The sequence below is a fragment of the Pseudophryne corroboree genome, chromosome 12, assembly GCF_028390025.1.
Source record: "Pseudophryne corroboree isolate aPseCor3 chromosome 12, aPseCor3.hap2, whole genome shotgun sequence".
Taxonomy (NCBI): Eukaryota; Metazoa; Chordata; class Amphibia; order Anura; family Myobatrachidae; genus Pseudophryne; species Pseudophryne corroboree.
In genome coordinates, this window is record NC_086455.1 from 143,896,119 (window position 1) to 143,920,990 (window position 24,872).

A 24,872-nucleotide genomic window follows, 5' to 3' on the forward strand; every position below is an offset into this window, starting at 1 on the left:
CGCAATTCCGACCCGATTGCTGTGCTGCGATTACCTGCAGCGAGCGATCGGGTCGGAATGACCCCCATGGAACTTTTTAACATATATAAGCATTAACTTTTTCATGAATGTTGCAAAACAACCCTAACAGATAATTCATTAAGGCACAAACGTGTGAAAACCGTCTGCTCAAGCGCTGCGCCAATTTCCAGCGTAGAGTAACAGGTATGACAGAACCAAATAGACAGGGTAAAGTCCAACTCACTTTATTTCCCACCACAGGCAGGTTACACAGTTTCATGTAGGATTCGCAGGTGAGGTTTAACAGACAGTTCCATACAGCAACAGAAGTCACAGCACAACAGGGTACAGTCTTCTCTGAAGTTGTTACAAAGATCCCCTGGTTCCTAACGTGGTCCCCAAAACACCCCTCTTATTGCCTGGCCAGCTACTTCAGCATCAGGAAAAGTTTCCCAGCGTCTCTACTGTTTCTTTTACCAGGCTGTAATCACGTCTGCTGCTCCGCTTTGCATACAGAATACCTGGCCTAGATCTCACATCCTCCATTTTACATTTCTGTGCTGTCCCTCCACACAGGTTACTAAACGATTGTATGTGCTTTGGATATGATGTTAATAATCACAAAGTCGACAGTCAAAAGGTTGTCACTATATTGTCGACTTGGTTATAATGTTGAAGCCTGCAATATGTCTGCACAGTCAAAAATGTTGATGACAGACAATTTACGCTTAGACTTAAAGGGGCAGATGTATTAACCTGGAGAAGGCATGAGGAAGTGATAAACCAGTGATATGTGCAAGGTGATAAACCAGCCAATCAGCTCTAATATGTAAATTAACAGTTAGGAGCTGATTGGCTGGTGCCTTTATCACCTTGCACATATCACTGGTTTATCACTTCCTTATGCCGTCTCCAGGTTAATACATCTGCCCCCTTATTAGGTGTCAACATTTAAACATGTGCATGTCGACATACTGTAATGGTGTCTATAAAATGACTCAACATTGTGATTGCCAATTAACATACCGATTTTGATTGTCTTGCTCACCGTACATGGAATCATTAACCTAATGCTATGCTTGACCAGAACATATCCAATCTTCACACGCATTAGAATCAGCAAATAATGCGATTGTCTACGTTAAGATAAACATGAATAGAATATTATTCCTGGTGCTAATTACTCCGTTGTATTTGAATTGTGCTTATTTGTTTTTATGTTGGTTTACATGTTTGCGCTGATGAAGATATTGTATCATATACTTTGTTGATGAATACGGTAGTCTGTCTCAGATATCACTTTGTTTTCCGCTTTGCAGATGTATCTGCTAACTACACATGGAATGATGCAGTGTCCTTTTCCTACTGTAACTAAAGGGCCCCATACACTTACGTGACATGTCCGTCTGACGTGTCGCAGGCGTTCACTCCCGGCAGCATCCCGGGGGGGCAGGATCGCCCAAGATACATCGTACGCTGTCCTCTTGCATACGATGTATCTTGGGCGATCCTGGGCGATACCAGCCACGCCTGCGGAGTCGGACATGATCGAATGTGCAGCACATTCAATCTGGAGGATCTGATCCGATGCTCACGGGAACGCGCATCGGATCGGAAACACCTCCAAAATGCCCGATTTCATCCGATGTATTGTGCCAAATGCCCGAAATCTGGCATTATCGTCCTACTGTATGGGGCCCCCAACTGCTTTTGATCTGTTTGGATTTTTTTCACTCCAAATGAAAATGAGATTTGCCAGCACATACAGTAGCATACATATTTAATTATCATTCCTGCTTAAGTAAAACATAGAGCAGAGACCCATCACCCTGCTGAAGATCCATCTAGTTCTAGACTTACAGTAGATCCATGACTTCAGTTTATCAGTGTTTTATATCATTAGTAACCATTTATAAAACCAATTGCATTCTCTCATTTGGCCCGTACACACAGGGAAGATGTGTGCTAAGCGATCTAGCACAGACCGCTCAGCACACATCTCTCCCCCCACTCAGCGCGACGTGTGCTGAGCGGGGGGGGGGGGGGGGGAAACGCTCACTTCATACAGCAGTGAAATGAGCGATCTACTAGATTTGGCATGCATGCCATATCTTGAGTCAGCGATAGCGACGCTCGGGGCCGCGCATCGCTATGGGCATACACACTGAGAGATCCGTGCATCATTTCTAAGCAATCTATTCAGATTGCTTAGAATTTAAGCACGGATCTCTCCGTGTGTACCCCCCCCCCCCCCCCTACACACTTTCAAATATTACAGATTGTGCTGTCTATAACAGCTTAAGTATTATGTCTCAAAGGACCAGATATGGGAGAAGATTGTACGTTACTACAGTAACCCACACATAGGGGGTTAATTATCCGCAGTAATTTACAGGCCCAATTGAATATCCCCCATAGTGGGCCTGATGCCGATGAGGCTGTAATTGGGCATATGATGCTGCCAGTGTTGTGCAGGGGTATAAATGCGTATATTTGCACATATGCATAGTTGCACGGACATTAAATGTGCCTACCCGCCTCCCCACCATATGTAACCTTGGTTTGCTAGAACATACTTGGGCCATCCTATACTAGGTTCTGAGGATATGCCAGGTGTATATAAGCTTAAATCCAACTCTGCGTAGCCTGCAGCTGCATCAACGTGCCCTCGAGGAACTTTGCCAATGTGGGATGCCCACATTTAAGTCCAATTAAGCTTTTTCAGTCATAAGTGTAGATTTGATTGAAATAAGTATGACTTGGTATCGCCCGTACTAGTCTGTGCTCAGATTTGAAGCAAGCACATTGCAAACAAACACGATATGCTAAACCCACCGTTCAGCTCTGCATCAGCCCTACTGTGGGCCTGAGTCTGACGCATGCGCAGCAGCTTTTCAGATCAGCCGCGGTTCTGTGTATACTAAAAGCTGTGCGTCAGCATGTGGAAGCCCATCCCGCCGATTGGTTTTATATCTGCAGTTGCAACCATCAAAATTAATTTCTACAACTGCAACCCGCTCCATGCTTGGTGCAAAAGATCTATCTGAAACAGACGTGTAAACTCTGTCCGCGCGCTACAATTGAGCAAAAGGCCAGCGTAAATTTCCATGACACTCCCAAATGGTCGCCATCCAGAAAAGGCAATTTCACAGATTGTGTTTCCATCAGATGGTGTATACCTGATTATTTCTTTAACGTATGCAGATATCCGTGAGATATATCCGCATTTCTATTTGCTTCCAACTCACAATCAGGCTATATGGCCGAGACGACTGGCCGAAACATCATCGATGAAATCCATTTGGTTGTGCTAAGCCTACAAAAGGTTCTCCGTATTGATTTTTGCCTATACAATATGTAGGCAAATTTGTTTCATATTGAATTTTGCAGGTAGAGTCATTCTGTTTAAATACAGCAGTATCTCCTCCCATCAGTTTCCCTTTGAGACACAATCTTTTAGGATGTTACCCACCTTCTTTTGACATCCATAGTCAGCCTCCCAATTAGTTTTTGTTTCAAAACAATAGAAGCTGAGCGGCAATTATCTTATCTGTAGAAAGATTACTGGTCTTTTCGTTATAGAAGGAATTGACCTATTTAAATGAATGGTCCTAATGTATTCTACAGCAGTGACTCATTTAAAACATAACAATGTGTTTATTTTAAGACATGGATATATATAAATGACGCAAGGTTTTGTATGTATATATATATATATATATATATATATATATATATATACATAATTGTTTTGTATGGTAGATTTAGATTTGAATGTGTGATTGGTCATGTCTCTGTGCGCAGTATTTGCCTAATTGAAGGGGGTAAGGCAATGTACATTTGAAAAAGTGATTGTCGCTACAAAGGGTCTTCCAAGTGTTAATGTCTGATTTCATACAAGGACATGCTGTGTGTCTCAGAATTGCAACAGACAGCGCGCTATCTTTCTGCAGAGAGCTATATTTTTCGATAGTGTGACTATTGTTTTTATTTGAATTGTTTGCTTTTATTTTCTTTTTTGTTCCTTTTTGTTTTTGTCTTTGTTGTAATACCACAAAAAAAAAAAAATCATGCATCATCGGCAGCATTAATTCTAATGCCAAAATACTCTATCAAGAATATTCATTCTATTCCAGCTCATGGCAATATGACAGCCTCCATCCAAAAATAAACCTGCTTAAATATTGAACTTTGAAACGAAACCCAGGACTGTTACTAAACTGTGACCCTACGTGTCTGCGACTTGATTCAACAATCTCAAGTGTCTCTGCTCATTTTCAATCTTTTGTTTTTGTCCATGCAATAGCTCCACTATAAATTGGAAGGGCTTAAAGATGAACTCAGGAGGAGTAGAGGCTGCGAAACAAGAGTAACTATTACTGATCAAAGGAGCTGCTTCCATTCGCAAAAAAGATGCTTTGCGCTATGAGTTTGAGCTCCTTATACTTCGTGAAGATTCCTGACTTTCATTTTACTTCCTTAGCGCTGTCTTTCCACTAACATTTTTCTCTTATTAGCTTCTCTCTTGTGTCCTTTGGATATCTGTTTTTTTCCACACTAGTTCTTTACTAGTCTACTTGTTTATTTTTAGGACTCTTTTTTGTGTTGTTCTAGTTTCATTTCACAATTCTTAGCTTGTTAATTTGAAGCACTTTCTACTCACTCGTTATGTTCTCCATGTGTTACCTGTCAGATCATAAGTGTCCATAGTCTGTAGGAGGTGTTATTTTGTAGGTACGGTTTTCTTCATACCTCATTATTCTGCACCACCATTACTTCATTTCCTCCTGCCACCATCCGTCCTAAGTTTTGGTTCAGGCTTTGTTTCTTGAATTTAACTTTGCATTAAAAAAAGTTTGTTATCTTTCCTAACCAATACTTTGTTGATATTTTAAGAGACAAGCAAGATATACATGAAGCATGCCCTTCCAATAAAGATATATATATACTGTTCTTAAAACTACATTAATAAGTAATTTTTTTTATTAAACTATTGTGCTCTTCCTCCTATTTGGAGCTTTGAGGACTGGTACAAGCAGCAATTATTCTGGATCTTTGCCACTTTGTAACAATCAGTTTGACATTATACAATAGCAATGGAAGGAGGTTGTTAAAGGACAAGGGGGTCATTCAGATTTGATCATAGATGTGCTAAATTTAGCACAGCTACGATCATACACTCTGACATGCGGGGGGACGCCCAGCACAGGGCTAGTCTGCCCCACATGTCAGGCCCTACCCTCCCCCGCACAGGTGCAAAAACATCGCACGGTGGTGAGGCTTTTGCACCTGGCGAGAAGCTCCCTGCCAGCGCAGCTCCTTCACGTCCCAGGTCGCAGCCGCTGTGTGTGACAACACCCCCCAATGGTCCGGACATGCCTGCGTTTCCGGACCACGCCCCGCCAACGGCGTTCTAACGCCGTTGACACACCCACGACTGCCACTGCCTGTTAATCAGGCACAGGCAATCGCAGCCCAGAGATGCTGTTAGCATCTCACTGGGCTCCCGGGGTGCGCTGGCGCACTCCACATAGGGATTCAGACCGTGATCGCTGCCACTGCAGCAATCCAGTCTGAATTAGGCCCCACTCACAAATGGGAATGGACATTGAAAGCCCGCCGTCAGATGATAGCTGGGTTTTTACCATTGAAACTTTCATTGCAATGGTAACTAACCATCGAATCAAAAAGAATTCAATAAAAAAGCAACACATTGCAATGGTTTGCGCATGTGCAAAAAGCCATTCTCACTGTTAAACAGTTGACTTCAGTTGTATTTTAACATCCTATGGCCATTGCTTCCACACCGTTCGATGGTGGCTGCCATTAGAAAGCCATCCTCTAATGGTAAAAACACTACCACCACAAGAAAAACAATGAGTTAAGCCATTGAAATTTGATGTCTGTCCCTAATCACAGGCCGCAAACCTTTGATTCAGCTGGTAGTTGGTTCTCCCAGTCACACGCAAATGTTTTTGATGCCCCCTGTTTTCATCCCCTGCCGTGAGGTAAACTGAGGAGTCTCAAGATAAATGTTTGCATATACAGCAGCTGCCCCTGGGGCAGTTAATCATTTCAGTTGCTGATAGTGCATTGAAAGCCATGTCTTCACCTCTCTACACAAGCAGTCAGGTTGCTCATTTAAAGTTAAGTAAGATAAAATGTTTATATTGCATGAAGACGGCAACTGTTACATCCCAAGCCAGGGACATACAGCAGTTCTGATCAAATTAAACTTTGTAACATTTCTGTATGTTTGATTTATCCGTGAGTATGTTTCTGGTAGCAGGACTTCTCACTATCGCCACAATTTAATTACAGGTACACATATTACAGTAAATGACAGTAATGATTTAGTCAGAATAATTCCAGTCCAGATACTATTTACCGTCAAAACCTAGATAGATGCCCACATACATACGTCTTATTAATACGTATTCTGCACAGCTATCCTGTATTATGGGATGAAGTCATGTGACCGGCGGTCAGGAGACTGACAGTCACATAACCTCCCCCCTACATCTCGCTGTCTCACAGTCCCGACGGTATAGCATGACTAAACATTACTTCACGGATATTTTATAGCATTGATTGTAAATATTGCAGCCAGTAAACGCTATGTGGCCACCTTCGAAACCCCCTCCCCCAAAATTTGAAAGACAATTCTGAACCAAAATGTGACATCCCGTCAATGAAATGTATCCATTTTTTTTTTCTAATCATTGTTTCTCCAGGAAGGACAATCATAAACCACCATTAGCTGCGATATCACTGTCATAATATGTTCCATTACAGCAAGTAGGCTGTGTTGCTTGGTAGAACTCAACCTGTTGTGTGGATGTACATTTATTCAATTTATGGGCTGGCTTCTGTGTAGAAGATGTAGAACCTGCACAATGAGCTGGGTGGGGATAGACACGGTTGTCCCACGAAGCCATTGCCTGTTAATGAACCGTACCACAATTTGCAGGATTGTTTTTGGTTTTTATAGATGTCCTCCCTGCAAAGCTCTGCAATGAGGATTTCATGTGATGACAATACTCATTAGCAATGTGCACACTTAATCCTTAAGTAACTCATTCTTCATGTGATATTTTCCATAGCATATAAATTTCCAATAAAAATATGAGACCTGATTAAAAATATATATTTCCCTATTATTCTATTGTAATCATTTGCATATGGCTCTTAATTACGTATCAGGTTGTTTCTACCTGATTGGGGAAGGTGTAACACTTAGGAGCCTGCCCATGAATTGCGTCCCGTGCTAGTAGGGTTGCAGCGCATTGCTGGACAATGTGTTACAAGTCACTATGGCATTACTACACAAGTGCTTATTGACTACTGCTATTGCTGATACATCTGTCGTTCTCTTTGCAGGTCCAATCCAGATGTAGCAGCAAGGAAAACATCCTCAGAGCTAGTAAGTACAGTAAATGCTATTGCCCACAATTGTGTGTATAGGTGGTCATTCCGAGTTGATCGCTCGCTAGCCGTTTTTAGCAGCCTTGCAAACGCTATGCCGCCGCCCACTGGGAGTGTATTTTAGCTTAGCAGAAGTGCGAACGAAAGGATCGCAGAGCGGCTACAAAGTTTTCTGTGCAGTTTTAGAGTAGCTCAAAACCTACTCAGCGCTTGCGATCACTTCAGACTATTCAGTTCCTGTTTTGACGTCACAAACACGCCCTGCGTTTTTTCTGTCACGCCTGCGTTTTCCGAACACTCCCTGAAAACGGTCAGTTGACACCCAGAAACGCCCACTTCATGTCAATCACTCTGCGGCAACCAGTGCGACTGAAAAGCTTCGCTAGACCCTGTGTGTAACTACATCGGTCGTTGTAATAATACGTCACACATGCGCAGAAGTGCAGTTTTCTCTGACGTCCTAAGTGGGTGCTGGGGACTCCGTCAGGACCATGGGGATTAGCGGCTCCGCAGGAGACAGGGCACAAAAGTAAAAGCTTTAGGATCAGGTGGTGTGCACTGGCTCCTCCCCCTATGACCCTCCTCCAAGCCTCAGTTAGATTTTTGTGCCCGGCCGAGAAGGGTGCAATCTAGGTGGCTCTCCTAAAGAGCTGCTTAGAGTAAAAGTTTTGTTAGGTTTTTTTATTTTCAGTGAGTACTGCTGGCAACAGGCTCACTGCTACGAGGGACTTAGGGGAGAAGAAGTGAACTCACCTGCGTGCAGGATGGATTGGCTTCTTAGGCTACTGGACACCATTAGCTCCAGAGGGATCGAACACAGGCCCAGCCATGGAGTCCGGTCCCAGAGCCGCGCCGCCGACCCCCTTGCAGATGCCGAAGAGTGAAGAGGTCCAGAAACCGGCGGCAGAAGACTTTTCAGTCTTCATGAGGTAGCGCACAGCACTGCAGCTGTGCGCCATTGTTGTCAGCACACTTCACACCAGCGGTCACTGAGGGTGCAGGGCGCTGGGGGGGGCGCCCTGGGCAGCAATGAAATACCTATACTGGCTAAAAGATACATCACATATAGCCCCTGGGGCTATATGGATGTATTTAACCCCTGCCAGGTCTCAGAAAAACGGGAGAAGAAGCCCGCCGAAAAGGGGGCGGAGCCTATTCTCCTCAGCACACAGCGCCATTTTCCCTCACAGAAATGCTGGTGGGAAGGCTCCCAGGCTCTCCCCTGCACTGCACTACAGAAACAGGGTTAAAACAGAGAGGGGGGGCACTTATTTGGCGATATGATTATATATATTAAGATGCTATAAGGGAAAAACACTTATATAAAGGTTGTCCCTGTATAATTATAGCGTTTTGGTGTGTGCTGGCAAACTCTCCCTCTGTCTCCCCAAAGGGCTAGTGGGGTCCTGTCCTCTATCAGAGCATTCCCTGTGTGTGTGCTGTGTGTCGGTACGTGTGTGTCGACATGTATGAGGACGATGTTGGTGAGGAGGCGGAGCAATTGCCTGTAATGGTGATGTCACTCTCTAGGGAGTCGACACCGGAATGGATGGCTTATTTAGGGAATTACGTGATAATGTCAACACGCTGCAAGGTCGGTTGACGACATGAGACGGCCGGCAAACCAATTAGTACCTGTCCAGGCGTCTCAAACACCGTCAGGGGCTTTAAAACGCCCATTTACCTCAGTCGGTCGACACAGACACGGACACTGACTCCAGTGTCGACGGTGAAGAAACAAACGTATTTTCCATTTGGGCCACACGTTACATGTTAAGGGCAATGAAGGAGGTGTTACATATTTCTGATACTACAAGTACCACAAAAGAGGGTATTATGTGGGGTGTGAAAAAACTACCTGTAGTTTTTCCTGAATCAGATAAATTAAATGAAGTGTGTGATGATGCGTGGGTTTTCCTCGATAGAAAATTATTGGCGTTATACCCTTTCCCGCCAGAAGTTAGGGCGCGTTGGGAAACACCCCTTAGGGTGGATAAGGCGCTCACACGCTTATCAAAACAAGTGGCGTTACCGTCTCCAGATACGGCCGCCCTCAAGGAGCCAGCTGATAGGAGGCTGGAAAATATCCTAAAAAGTATATACACACATACTGGTGTTATACTGCGACCAGCGATCGCCTCAGCCTGGATGTGCAGCGCTGGGGTGGCTTGGTCGGATTCCCTGACTGAAAATATTGATACCCTTGACAGGGACAGTATTTTATTGACTATAGAGCATTTAAAGGATGCATTTCTATATATGCGAGATGCACAGAGGGATATTGGCACTCTGGCATCAAGAGTAAGTGCGATGTCCATATCTGCCAGAAGATGTTTATGGACACGACAGTGGTCAGGTGATGCAGATTCCGAACGGCACATGGAAGTATTGCCGTATAAAGGGGAGGAGTTATTTGGGGTCGGTCCATCGGACCTGGTGGCCACGGCAACAGCTGGAAAATCCACCTTTTTTACCCCAAGTCACATCTCAGCAGAAAAAGACACCGTCTTTTCAGCCTCAGTCCTTTCGTCCCCATAAGGGCAAGCAGGCAAAAGGCCAGTCATATCTGCCCAGGGATAGAGGAAAGGGAAGAAGACTGCAGCAGGCAGCCCATTCCCAGGAACAGAAGCCCTCCACCGCTTTTGCCAAGTCCTCAGCATGACGCTGGGGCCGTACAAGCGGACTCAGCTGCGGTGGGGGGTCGTCTCAAGAGTTTCAGCGCGCAGTGGGCTCACTCGCAAGTGGACCCCTGGATCCTACAAGTAGTATCCCAGGGGTACAGATTGGAAATTCGAGACGTCTCCCCCTCGCAGGTTCCTGAAGTCTGCTTTACCAACGTCTCCCTCCGACAGGGAGGCAGTATTGGAAACAATTCACAAGCTGTATTCCCAGCAGGTGATAATCAAAGTACCCCTCCTACAACAAGGAAAGGGGTATTATTCCACACTATATTGTGGTACTGAAGCCAGACGGCTCGGTGAGACCTATTCTAAATCTGAAATATTTGAACACTTACATACAAAGGTTCAAATCAAGATGGAGTCACTCAGAGCAGTGATAGCGAACCAGGAAGAAGGGGACTATATGGTGTCCCTGGACATCAAGGATGCTTACCTCCATGTCCCAATTTGCCCTTCTCACCAAGGGTACCTCAGGTTCGTGGTACAAAACTGTCACTATCAGTTTCAGACGCTGCCGTTTGGATTGTCCACGGCACCCCGGGTCTTTACCAAGGTAATGGCCGAAATGATGATTCTTCTTCAAAGAAAAGGCGTCTTAATTATCCCTTACTTGGACGATCTCCTGATAAGGGCAAGGTCCAGAGAACAGTTGGAGGTCGGAGTAGCACTATCTCAAGTAGTTCTACGACAGCACGGGTGGATTCTAAATATTCCAAAATCGCAGCTGTCTCCGACGACACGTCTGCTGTTCCTAGGGATGATTCTGGACACAGTCCAGAAAAAGGTTTTCTCCCGGAGGAGAAAGCCAGGGAGTTATCCGAGCTAGTCAGGAACCTCCTAAAACCAGGAAAAGTGTCAGTGCATCATTGCACAAGGGTCCTGGGAAAAATGGTGGCTTCTTACGAAGCGATTCCATTCGGCAGATTTCACGCAAGAACTTTTCAGTGGGATCTGCTGGAAAAATGGTCCGGATCGCATCTTCAGATGCATCAGCGGATAACCCTGTCTCCAAGGACAAGGGTGTCTTTTCTGTGGTGGCTGCAGAGTGCTCATCTACTAAAGGGCCACAGATTCGGCATTCAGGACTGGGTCCTGGTGACCACGGATGCCAGCCTGAACGGCTGGGGAGCAGTCACACAAGGAAAAAATTTCCAGGGAGTGTGATCAAGTCTGGAGACTTCTCTCCACATAAATATACTGGAGCTAAGAGCAATTTACAATGCTCTAAGCTTAGCAAGACCTCTGCTTCAAGGTCAGCCGGTATTGATCCAGTGGGACAACATCACGGCAGTCGCCCACGTAAACAGACTGGGCGGCACAAGAAGCAGGAGGGCAATGGCAGAAACTGCAAGGATTCTTCGCTGGGCGGAAAATCATGTGTTAGCACTGTCAGCAGTGTTCATTCCGGGAGTGGACAACTGGGAAGCAGACTTCCTCAGCACGACCTCCACCCGGGAGAGTGGGGACTTCATCGGGAAGTCTTCCACATGATTGTGAACCGTTGGGAAAGACCAAAGGTGGACATGATGGCGTCCCGCCTGAACAAAAAACTGGACAGGTATTGCGCCAGGTCAAGAGACCCTCAGGCAATAGCTGTGGACGTTCTGATAACACCGTGGGTGTACCAGTCGGTGTATGTGTTCCCTCCTCTGCTTCTCATACCTAAGGTACTGAGAATTATAAGACGTAGAGGAGTAAGAACTATACTCGTGGCTCAGGATTGGCCAAGAAGGACTTGGTACCCGGAACTTCAAGAGATGCTCACAGAGGACTCATGGCCTCTGCCGCTAAGAAGGGACTTGCTTCAGCAAGTACCATGTCTGTTCCAAGACTTACCGCGGCTGCGTTTGACGGCATGGCAATTGAACGCCGGATCCTAAGGGAAAAAGGCATTCCGGAAGAGGTCATTCCTACCCTGGTCAAAGCCAGGAAGGAGGTGACCGCACAACATTATCACCACATGTGGCGAAAATATGTTGCGTGGTGTGAGGCCAGGAAGGCCCCACGAAGAAATTTCAACTCGGTCGATTCCTGCATTTCCTGCAAACAGGAGTGTCTATGGGCCTCAAATTGGGGTCCATTAAGGTTCAAATTTCGGCCCTGTCGATTTTCTTCCAGAAAGAATTGGCTTCAGTTCCTGAAGTCCAGAAGTTTGTCAAGGGAGTACTGCATATACAACCCCCTTTTGTGCCTCCAGTGGCACTGTGGGATCTCAACGTAGTTCTGGGATTCCTCAAATCACATTGGTTTAAACCGCTCAAATCTGTGGATTTGAAATATTTCACATGGAAAGTGACCATGATGTTGGCCCTGGCCTCGGCCAGGCGAGTGTCAGAATTGGCGACTTTGTCTCGCAAAAGCCCATATCTGATTGTCCATTCGGACAGGGCAGAGCTGCGGACTCGTCCCCAGTTTCTCCCTAAGGTGGTGTAAGCGTTTCACCTGAACCAGCTTATTGTGGTACCTGCGGCTACTAGGGACTTGGAGGACTCCAAGTTGCTAGATGTTGTCAGGGCCCTGAAAATATAGGTTTCCATGACGGCTGGAGTCAGGAAAACTGACTTGCTGTTATCCTGTATGCACCCAACAAACTGGGTGCTCTTGCTTCTAAGCAGACGATTGCTAGTTGGATGTGTAGTACAATTCAGCTTGCACATTCTGTGGCAGGCCTGCCACAGCCAAAATATGTAAATGCCCATTCCACAAGGAAGGTGGGCTCATCTTGGGCGGCTGCCCGAGGGGTCTCGGCTTTACAACTTTGCCGAGCTGCTACTTGGTCAGGGGCACACCCTGGCTGAGGAGGACCTGGAGTTCTCTCACTCGGTGCTGCAGAGTCATCCGCACTCTCCCGCCCGTTTGGGAGCTTTGGTATAATACCCATGGTCCTGACGGAGTCCCCAGCATCCACTTAGGACGTCAGAGAAAATAAGAATTTACTTACCGATAATTCTATTTCTCGTAGTCCGTAGTGGATGCTGGGCGCCCATCCCAAGTGCGGATTGTCTGCAATACTTGTACATAGTTATTGTTACAAAAATCGGGTTATTATTGTTGTGAGCCATCTTTTCAGAGGCTCCGCTGTTATCATGCTGTTAACTGGGTTCAGATCACAGGTTGTACAGTGTGATTGGTGTGGCTGGTATGAGTCTTACCCGGGATTCAAAATCCTTCCTTATTGTGTACGCTCGTCCGGGCACAGTATCCTAACTGAGGCTTGGAGGAGGGTCATAGGGGGAGGAGCCAGTGCACACCACCTGATCCTAAAGCTTTTACTTTTGTGCCCTGTCTCCTGCGGAGCCGCTAATCCCCATGGTCCTGACGGAGTCCCCAGCATCCACTACGGACTACGAGAAATAGAATTATCGGTAAGTAAATTCTTATTTTTTTTGCCTCAACGCTGCTCAGCGACCGAAAGCAGCTAGCAATCAACTCGGAATGACCACTATAGTCCTGATCTCCATAAGCTCTGGTGCAAAAATTTAATTTGTCTACAGAATAGATATGGCTCTGCGCCACTCTACGCAACAAGGGACACCCATGCATAAAGCCCACATTCCCTTTCTGTTCGTGAACGGCTCCTCATTGCTGCCATCTTGCTTACCATTTGGCAGAAATCTAGGTATACAAATCGCACTGTGCTACCTAAAAATATATTTCACTGCCCTATACTTCGGATAGTTTGTCCGTGGTAAATGAGACATAACATTGATGCACAACAAGTAATAGATCAGCCGAAGGTTTTATTTGGTGGCTTATGACAATCAGTAGTCTAAAATGCCCCATTGTTCATTTGGACACCAACATTGTATATTCGGTATATACATAGAGTGCACCAGTCACAATAAATGAAAACTTTCTAAGTCACTGACATTTCAGAAAACGGATAGAGATATATGTGCCCTCTTTTTATGCCCAATGCTATTACCCGCAGTATGCAAATGAGAGGGAAAAGACCATGGGGCCTAATTCAGAGTTGGTCGCTTGCAGCAAATTTGTTAGCAGTTGGGCAAAACCATGGCCCTCATTCCGAGTTGATCGCTCGCTAGCTACTTTTAGCAGCCATGCAAATGCATAGTCGTCGCCCACGGGGGAGTGTATTTTCGCTTTGTAAGTGTGCGAATGCGCGTGCAGTTGAGCGGGACGAAAAAGTTTTTTGCAGTTTCTGAGTAGCTCTGGACTTACTCAGCCCTTGCGATCACTTCAGTCTTTTTGGTCACGGAATTGATGTCAGACACCCACCCTGCAAACGCCTGGATACGCCTGCCTTTTTCCAAACACTCTCTGAAAACGGTCAGTTGACACCCATAAACGCCCTCTTCCTGTCAATCTCCTTGCGATCGGCTGTGCGAATGGATTCTTCGTTAAATCCATCGCCCAGCAACGATTCGCTTTGTACCCGTACAACGCGCCTGCGCATTGCGGTGCATGCGCAGTAGTAACCTGTTTGCTGCTCTGCGAATAACGGCAGCGAGCGATCAACTCGGAATGACCCCCAAAGTGCACTGCGGGGGGGGGGGGGGGGGGGGGAATATAACATGTGCAGAGAGAGTTAGATTTGGGTGGGGTGTATTCAAACTGAAATCTAAATTGCAGTGTAAAAATAAATCAGCCAGTATTTACCCTGCACAGAAACAATATAACCCACCCAAATCTAACTCTCTCGGCACATGTTTCATCTGCTCCACCTGCACTGCACATGGTTTTGCCCAACTGCTAACAAATTTGCTGCTACGATCAGGTCTGAATTAGGCCCCGTATTCTAGTTGTGTATACGTATGGTGGTAGCGATTGGTGTAACCACAATGTAATGTACCACTGACATCAATTCAAAATACCCATTAGCTGTGTAAGATTCTCTGTTAATCAATGTGCGTATAACAATTACCCCTTCTATATTAAAAAAAAATTAAAAATAGAGGTCAATCTAAAAAAAATAACGCCTTAATGGCATTACTCGGTTATAGAAGACATTTGCACAGCTTGATAAAAGATCATAAAGATCCAAAACATTCTTTATCCTTCTTTGCTGCCTGCATGCCACCAGGTTCCTCTACACATGCCTTGTGTTAGCATGCTCCGTCTCATCACCCTGCGGTCAGTGAGCAAGTAATGTGACTACAGTGTAGAACTTACTACAGGTTGAGTCTCCCTTATCCAAAATGCTTGGGACCAGAGGTATTTTGGATATCGGATTTTTCCGTATTTTGGAATAATTGCATACCATAATGAGATATCATGGTGATGGGACCTAAATCTAAGCACAGAATGCATTTATGTTACATATACAGCTTATACACATAGCCTGAAGGTAATTTTAGCCAATATTTTTTATAACTTTGTGCATTAAACAAAGTGTGTCTACATTCACACAATTCATTTATGTTTCATATACACCTTATACACACAGCCTGAAGGTCATTTAATACAATATTTTTAATAACTCTGTGTATTAAACACAGTTTGTGTACATTGAGCCATCAAAAAACAAAGGTTTCACTATCTCACTCTCACTCAAAAAAGTCTGTATTTCGGAATATTCCGTATTTCGGAATATTTGGATATGGGATACTCAACCTGTACTATCTATGCCACCGTGCCCCTCTGCTGTTCCTGCGGGTGTGACCCTTCTTGCCAGGCCCTGCATCTGTTGCTAAAAGAAATTCCTATTTAGATAAAATGTACACTGTTATCTTATTTTATCAGATGTATATATTTACCTTTGAAGGTAGAATTTGCAGAACAGCCTGATCTGTATAGTGTGTATTTACTGGGGGAAATATAAAGTTCCAATCTGGTACTTTAAATGGGACCCCGTAGATTGGGGGTCATTCCGAGTTGATCGCTAGCTGCCGTTGTTCGCAGCGATCAGGCTTAAAATCGGCATTTCTGCGTATGCGCGTGGTACGCACTGCGCACGCGCGTCGTACTTTCACAACAGCCTACGAACTTTCACACAAGGTCTAGCGACGTTTTTCAGTCGCTCTGCTGATCGTTGAGTGATTGACAGGAAGTGGGTGTTTCTGGGCGGAAACTGACCGTTTTCAGGGAGTGTGCTGAAAAACGCAGGCGTGCCAGATAAAAACGCAGGCATGGCTGAAGAAACGGGGGAGTGGCTGTCCGAACGCAGGGCGTGTTTGTGATGTCAAACCAGGAACTAAACAGTCTGAAGTGATCGCAAGGTAGGAGTAAGTTTCGAGCTACTCAGAAACTGCACAATCTTTTTTTGTAGCCGCGTTGCGATCCTTTCGTTCGCACTTCTGCTAAGCTAAGATACACTCCCAGAGGGCGGCGGCCTAGCGTTTGCACTGCTGCTAAAAACAGCTAGCGAGCGATCAACTCTGAATGAGGGCCATTGTGTTTTAGTTGTCTTCTTGTGAGGTGGAGAAAGTAGTACAGGAAAATGCCATGTAAATAGAGTCCATTTTCCCTTTCCGAATATTTTTAGTTCATTGCTTGAAAGTCACCCTCTGTCTGCTCCGGGTGCTAGCGAGCCTCCTAGTGAGCACACCTGTCCGCCTCCTGCTTGGGGCTATGGTAAATAATCACATATATTGTAGTGAGTTATCTGCTTATCATCATTAACATTAAGGGGCAAATTCAGTATGAATCGCAAGTAGCGATTCGTACGGAATTTTTGCTGAGGGGCCGCGGGCGCATGCGTAGCAGGCCCTACTGCGCATGCGCCCACATTTACTGCTGCAGGGGGCCGCAGAAAATACAATCACCTCTGCCTGTCAATCAGGTAGAGGCGGGCGCGGGGCAGGAGGGGGGCGGCAACGCTCCGTTTTCTGGGTGGAAACGGAGCGTTGCGGGGGCGTGCCAGCACAAACGGTGGGCTGGTATGCGCGAACGGGGGCATGTCGGGGGTGCGGCCGCAGCAGCTGCGTGACGTCACACGCAGCCACTGCGACAGCAAAAATGGTGCCAGGACTCCTGCGGCCGCAGCTAAGCAGCACCAGCAGGAGTCATCCTTAATTTTTGCTAACAAGCATAAATTGCGTACTGTTCGCAATTTCTGCTTGAAGCAGGGGGGGAGACGCTGGGCGGCCTTGTGCAGCGCTGGGCGGCCCCCAGCATGTGTGCTAATGGTTAGCACATTCTGCTGATTAGCAAAATTTGCTAACCTTACTGAATTGGCCCCTAAATACACAGTCATGCCGTGAGGTCCGGATGATATACTTGAACTAAGACTCTGAAGCATCCTTATAAGAGGAACCTCACTACCCTACACCTACCCTTAGCTACCCGAGTATTGTTCCTGACTAGTCTAGGTCTTTAGGATCCAATGACTTAAGGTGGGTACACACTAATAGATATATCTGCATATTAGTTGATCGGCAGATATATCTATGGACGGATCGGGCAGTGTGTTGAGCATACACACTGCCCGATCCGTTGGGGACTGACGTCATGAACTGGGTGGGCGTGTACACACGCCCGCCCAGTTCAGCTGTCAATCACCGCCGGCCGCCGCAGCATGTGTACGGGCGGGCGGCCGACTGCCCCGTACACACACAGCGACGCGCCAATATATCGGTAGATATATTGCCCGTCGGCTGTGCTGCGCAACCGACGCGATACGTCTGTGAACGACGGAGTTCACAGACGTATCGGCCGTACACACTGGCCGACGTTCCCGCGATATATCGGCCGTTCAAGAGAACGGCCGATATATCGACCAGTGTGTACGGGCCTTAACAGTTGCCTTTACTGATTACTGTACACCAAGCCAAGGATTATTACACTCACTCTTTTAACCACACAATCTGTGGGATTAGTTGTATACACTATAATTTACTAAGTGAACCATTACCAAAATAATTGTTCTTGTTGAAGTGAACCTTGTGTATTAAACTACAAATAAAAATCCTTATCTTAATATCCCTTCTTGCTGCTCTGGGAATGAATCCTATGTGACGTGTTTTAGAGCTGGGTAAATAATGTGCAGAAAGATTTATGTGCCCTACAACCAGTGAATTATGCAGCAGTACAGATGTGTCCTCACTAACCTATTATCAAATAGCCCCGATTGGTGCACCACAGTATGTGTGACTAAGCCGCCCCATGCATCCCCCCCCCCCCCCCCCCCCCCCCATCCCTGACAAGGTAAATGTGCATCTGATTCACACCATGCTTCCGATAAAAGTACAATGCACGAGTACCCTGAACACTTACAATGACTTTGCATATGCATCTCGAATGCTAATATGGAAAAAGCTGTATCTGTGATTTTATACCAACTTGATTGTGAGAAAAATATAAATCCTAAGCACTATAAATGCAGCTGCAATGCCACATGGGTCTCATTCAGAGATGGGCGCAGTTCCTACAGCAGATGCTGTGCGAGAATATGTAAAGGCAGGAGCCTACTACATGCTTGTGTGATCCGCTACACAGGCACGGAGTAAATTCATTGAAAAAAAAGGGGAGGCTGCAAGGCTGGCGGCGGCACAGTGGGCCATCAGACGAGGTCTGGCGGGCCGGATTTGGCCCGCGGGCCTTGTGTTTGACACCCCTGCGCTACAGCATCAGATCACTCTGCATCAACATCAGCCGTCAGAGTAACCCTCAGGTTGCTCAGGATGGCCAAAGGCTTTCAGTCCAGCTGCGGCTCAGGGCATTGTGGGTGATATGCGCAGAACTGGTCCTGCACAGACTTTCAGTCCAGCTGCGGCTCGGGGCAGTGTGGGTGATATGCGCAGAACTGGTCCTGCACAGACTTTCAGTCCAGCTGCGGCTCGGGGCAGTGTGGGTGATATACGCAGAACTGGTCCTGCGCAGGTACCCCACCATCGGAGATGTACACAGACATAGTGGATCTGTGAGAATCTACTAATGCCGCAGCCACATGGATATGTACAGAGATGCCCACTGATGGCATCACTGAGCCGCCACTGCATACACAGACACGCCCTTGTTCTCACCATCTGACCTCTGATCACCCCTGTGGTTTACAACTGCATACAAAGGCTTAATCACAGGCTCAGCCACTGCTTAGATGGCCATGACACACCTGCGTTTTTCTAGCCACCCCCCATTACCTCTCAAAAACGTTCACTACCTGTCATTTAGTATGTGAATAAAGCCACACCCCGTCTCCAGACGCTAACCCATTGCCGCGTGTCGGCAGTGTGACTGTGATGCACGTGCAGGACAAACAGATTCGCTCAACTGCCGAAACGTTGGCATTGCTTCCACCTCTAAGCCAGTCCCAAAAGTACAGAGAATCGCTGCCCATGGTAGATCAACTAACCTGCGCCATGCGTCTCACAACATATGGCACAGAAAGGATGGGTGGGTGAGGACGCATCTATACATCTAAATAGCGTTTGATTATGATTTCACTTAAATATATTGTATCTCTGATGTAATGGACTATGGGGAATGTGTCAAATCTTCTAAAGCGCAAAGAAATGGAAATGTAGAGAAGTTGCCCATAGCAACAATCAGTTTATAGCTAGCATTTATCAAGTATATTCTATAAAATGGTCGGCAGAAGCTGATTGGTTGATCTGGGCAACTTGTCCACTTCCCCACTTTGTAGCAGGTTGGATACATTTCCCCCCTGAGACCTAGAACCCACATTATGCACAAATGAGAAATATGGAACCTACAGTACTGGAGAAGACAGTTTGAAATTAAATACGTGATGTCGCACCTACACCTGCCAAATAATATCGCCATGGACAGTTCTTCTTTTACAGTGTGGGAGATTTTTTACTTTGGGTGTGGTTTAATAGATTAACATTGTTTAGGGCAACAGCGAATAGTCAACATGCATTAGGTCGACAGGTACAAAAGGTCGACGGTGATTAAGGTCAACGGGTTCAAAAGGTCAACACGCAAATGGTCAGTACATGTCTTTTGGGTTATTTTGTGCCAAATCTTGAATTTTTCCTGTTATCTCATCACCATCAGTTGAAACTTTGCCCCTTTGCAGACTCGCTGCACTTGCCACACTTTGGCCTTGGCGGCTTACTATTCCCAGTATACAGCATGTCAACATTGATAGTAATTCAAGCGGATGTTGCAAAAACATGTGTAAACCATTTACATAAGACGTCGACCTTTTTCATGTCTTCCTTTTGAAACTGTGTGAAATGTGTTGGAAAATAAAGACCTCATTCATATTTTAATCTCTTATTAAGATTTGAACAGTTTTTAAATACTAGTTTTTGGTTTTCTTGGGACATATTTGATGCCGTTGTTCAGGTATTTAGAGCTCTTTCTCCCTGTAGTAACCATCATGTAGCAAATGAATAGCATGTTCTTGGCAGGCTTACAGTACATGACAATAATCACTATGTATCCTCCATGTTCATGTCCACTGTGCTTCTCTCCAGGTCACAGTGCTGTCGACATCACTAAGGTAGCAAGAAGACACCGCATGTCTCCGTTCCCACTAACATCCATGGATAAAGCCTTCATTACAGTGCTGGAGATGACTCCAGTTCTTGGGATGGAAATAATAAATTACCGAGGTGCATTATCTACTTCTCTATCTCCTGGGCGGGTGTAGTGTGGGCCGGTAAACTGAAGACCACCCTCCTGGGCTGCCTTCTACCTTCCACCTTGCTGTGTCATTTCAAAGAATTTCTTTCTGGGTGTTAAACAGTGGCCCTTGTACAGAAGACAAAATAGTAATGACTCCAGGGGAGATTTTGTTTTTGTTGCCACTAGTTTAAGAATGTGTGATTTTATCAATTCCATAATAAAATCCTCGTTAACAATTATATAATGACCTATGACACCATAGTTAACATATTGCATGGACCCTTGGTGCAATGGCTGGCACTGTCTCCATTCCTACATTTGATAGCCTAATGTTGTATATGTATGGCTGTGTAGCCTCACAAACAGGGGTGGGGTTTGTTCAAAGATAGGGTGCATTTATATTAACAGTATGCCTTATGATGTAGCTATACATTTAGTAAACTAAAGTGTGTTTTGTAACCATCTCCTGCCCAAGTCAGTTAGATCATCCCAATATAAGGTATGTTACATTGATAGAACTTGTTTGCTAATAACACCTCTCTTTATCTCCAAGATGGAATGGGACGCGTTCTTGCCCAAGAAGTATATGCAAAAGACAATTTACCACCATTTCCTGCATCAGTAAAGGATGGATATGCAGTAAGAGGTAAATAACACTGTTGCCATACAAGTCATGGAACCTTATTGCATTTGAATGAAAAGTTACCTAAGACACAAGTTAAACATCACCTTGCTTTCATCTTGATCTGTCATTTGTAATCTTTTTTTTTTAAATTAATTTCCTAATAACCAAACATTTTCGCAGCTGCGGATGGCCCTGGAGATCGTTTCATCATTGGCGAGTCCCAAGCTGGCGAACAGGTAATGTTTCACTATGCATATTTATGGTGCTTCTCAGAATGAAGATAGAGGAGGGTGCGTCTCCGAATGAAGATAGGGGAGGGTGCGTCTGTGAATGAAGACAGGCAAGGGTGCATCTCTGAATGAAGATTAGCAAGGGTGCATCTCTGAATGAAGTTAGGCGAGGGTGCGTCTCTGAATGAAGATATGCGAGGGCGCATCTCTGAATGAAGATAGGTGATGGTGAATATTGAATGAAGATAGGCGGGAGTGCATCTCTGAATGAAGATCGGTGAGGGTGCATCTCTGGATGAATAATAAGCAAGGGTGCATCTCTGAATTAAGATAAGCAAGGGCGCATCTCTGAATGAAGATAAGCAAGGGTGCATCTCTGAATAAAGATAAGCAAGGGTGCATCTCTGAATGAAGATAAGCATGGGTGCGTCTCTGAATGAAGATAGGTGAGGGTGTGTCTCTGAATGAAGATAGGCAAGGTGGGCATCTATGAATGAAGATAGGTGGGTGTGCATCTCTGAATGAAGATCGGTGAGGGTGCATCTCTGAATGAAGATAGGTGGGAGTGCATCTCTGAATGAAGATCGGTGAGGGTGCATCTCTGAATGAAGATAAGCAAGGGCGCATCTGAATGAAGATAAGCAAGGGCGCATCTCTGAATGAAGATAAGCAAGGGCTCATCTCTGAATGAAGATAGGCGAGGGCGCTTCTCTGAATGAATAATAAGCAAGGGGGCATCGTTGAATATCGATAGATGAGGGTGCATCTCTGTATGAAGATAGGTGGGAATGCATCTCTGAATGAAAATCGGCGAGGGTGCATCTCTGAATGAACTTAGGCAAGGGTGCATCTCTGAATGAAGTTAGATGAGGGTGCATCACTGAGTATAGTTAGGCGGGGGTGCATGTCTGAATGAAGATAGACAAGGGTGCATCTCTGAATGGAAATAAGCGATGGTGCACCAAGAAATGAATATGGGTAAGCCTGCTTCTCTGACTGAAGATAGGCAAGGGTGAATCTCTGAATAAATATAGGCTAGGGTGCATGTCTGAATGAAGATAGAAGATGGTGCATCTCTGAATGAAGATCGACGAGGATGCGTCTCTGAATGAAGATAGACGGTGCATCTCTGAATGAAGATAGGCGATGGTGCATCGCAGAATGAATAAATTCGAGGGTGCATCTCTGAATGAAGATAGATGAGGGTGTATCGCTGAATATAGATAGGCGAGGGTACATCTTTGAATGCAGATAGGCAAGGGTGCATCGCTGAATGAATATAGATGAGGGTGCATCTCGGAATGAAGATAGACAGGAGTGCATGTATGACTGAAGACAGACGAGAGTGCATATCTAAATGAAGATGGGCTTGGGGGCATGTAAGCAAGCACGCATATTTGAATAAAATATTGTTATATTTCTAATCAAAAGACTCCATGTGAGTAACTTGCTTCAATGAAGATTAACTAATTTGACTAACGCAGGTGTGCATCAGTGAGGGCCATTTACATTTTAAGTTGTTAGTGGACTGATAACAAAGGATATATTGTAACAGTAGATATAGGGTAAATCTTAGACACGCTTCTGGTAACCATATATAAAACAGAAACTTTCAACAGCATTAGGATCTTATTACATAGAAACAGAGAATTTTGATTGCAGATAAGTACCCATCTAGTCTGCCCCTTTTTTACCATATTGTTACCTCAAACCATATTTGATCCTTATTTCTTTGTAAGGATATCCTTATATCTATCCCAAGCATGTTTACATTTCTCTTCTGTAGCCTCTACCACCTCTAATGGGAGGCTATTCCACTTGTCCACTACCCTTTATGTGAAGTAATTTACCTCAAATTTCCCCTGAAACTGCCTCCCTCCAGTGTCCGTGCATGTCCTCATGTTCTAATACCTGCTTCCTTTGAAGAATGTCTCCCTCCTGGACCTTGCTATAACCCTTGAAATATAGTATTTGAGAGTTTCTGTCATGTCCACCCTTCCACTTCTCTGCTCCAAACTATGCATATTAAGATCTTTTAATCTTTCCAGGTAAGTTATGTGATGTAGGCCATGTACCAGTTTAGTTGCCATTCTTTGTACAGCTTCTAATGTATTAATATCCTTCTAAGGTATGGTCTCCAGAACTGGACACTGTATTCTAGATGAGGCCGTACCAATGACCTATACAGTGGCATTATTACTTCTCTCTGCTGCTGATTCCTCTCCCTATGCACCAAGCATCTGACTTGCCTCCCTCATTGCTTTGTTACATTGCTTACCTGCCTTTTAGTCATCTGTGATAGGGTTACACCAAGCCTTTAGGAAGGTGAGATGGGTTACAGCTTAGGACAGGTTCAAAATAAACTAATCTCAAAAACAGCGACAGACTGTATCTAGACGTAATTATATCACACAAACTGTCTGTCCTTATTTTTGTTTTCTTTTATTATAACTTTAGCCAACTCAAACGGTGATGCCGGGGCAAGTGATGAGAGTAACAACTGGTGCTCCAATTCCCTGTGGGGCTGATGCAGTGGTACAAGTGGAAGATACTGAGCTGATTAGGGAGTCGGACGACGTGAGTATTACTATGCTACTGAATTTAGATATTATGCCCTTTTTATCCTATAGAACCGATATGTACCGATGTCTGTTTCTTCAGTAATTTTCAGCATACCCTATTAGTGATACAATAGTTGTTATGTCATGCTGACCAGTTTTCTAGCAAAAACACCAATTCTTGTGCCAACATGGACCCTCACTCCGAGTTGATCGCACGTAGCAACTTTTTGCTGCTCGTGCGAGCAACTTGATGCCGCCTATGGGGGACTGTATTTTAGCATAGCAGGGTTGCGATCGCTTGTGCAGCCCTGCTATGCCAAAAAAGTTTCCTGCAAAACAAGACCAGGGTCAAACCTACTTACCCTGTGCGACGGATCCAGCGACGAAGGTCCCGGGATTGACGTCAGACATCCGTCCTCCAAACGCCTGGACACACCTGCGTTCGGATCTCCACGTCCGGAAAATGGTGAGTATCCGCCCCGGAACGCCTCCCCGCTGTCAATCTTCTTGCGCTGGCGATCACTTTCTTCTGGTCGTTGCCCGGCTGTCGCTGGGCAAAGACGCACGCTGCGCATTCGCAGTTCCAACCCGTTCGCACCACAGCGAAGAACCGCTGCGTGTGAACGGGTCGGAATTGCCCCATGATACATACATTGCTAATCAGTATCAGACAGTGATGTTAGGGAGAGATACTCAAATAATTTGCCAAGGTCTAAAATTCTGCCCAAAAATCAGAGATTCCACATACTGTAGGTAAATTCCTTTGCAAATTGATTCTGATTTACCAAGAATTTGCAAACTGAATAACTCATACTGGAGAAGCCACCAATCACTGTGCATTGGCCGTAAAGGAGCC

The 24,872-nt window shown here is 45.3% G+C and overlaps 1 protein-coding gene across 22 annotated transcripts in view; it reads left to right on the forward strand.

The window, feature by feature from the left end:
• The window catches only part of GPHN (gephyrin), a 615,912-nt gene that overhangs the window by 544,299 nt on the left and 46,741 nt on the right, over window positions 1–24,872 (forward strand). For 13 of the 22 annotated variants that reach the window (XM_063948135.1, XM_063948127.1, XM_063948130.1 and 10 more), the window contains 6 exons: window positions 4,307–4,369; window positions 7,381–7,423; window positions 20,450–20,587; window positions 21,154–21,246; window positions 21,406–21,461; window positions 23,913–24,032. In XM_063948135.1, coding sequence (XP_063804205.1) covers window positions 4,307–4,369; window positions 7,381–7,423; window positions 20,450–20,587; window positions 21,154–21,246; window positions 21,406–21,461; window positions 23,913–24,032 — 513 coding nt within the window. The remainder of the gene's footprint in view (window positions 1–4,306; window positions 4,370–7,380; window positions 7,424–20,449; window positions 20,588–21,153; window positions 21,247–21,405; window positions 21,462–23,912; window positions 24,033–24,872) is intronic. The other 9 variants (XM_063948129.1, XM_063948133.1, XM_063948139.1 and 6 more) reach the window with 1 other exon arrangement.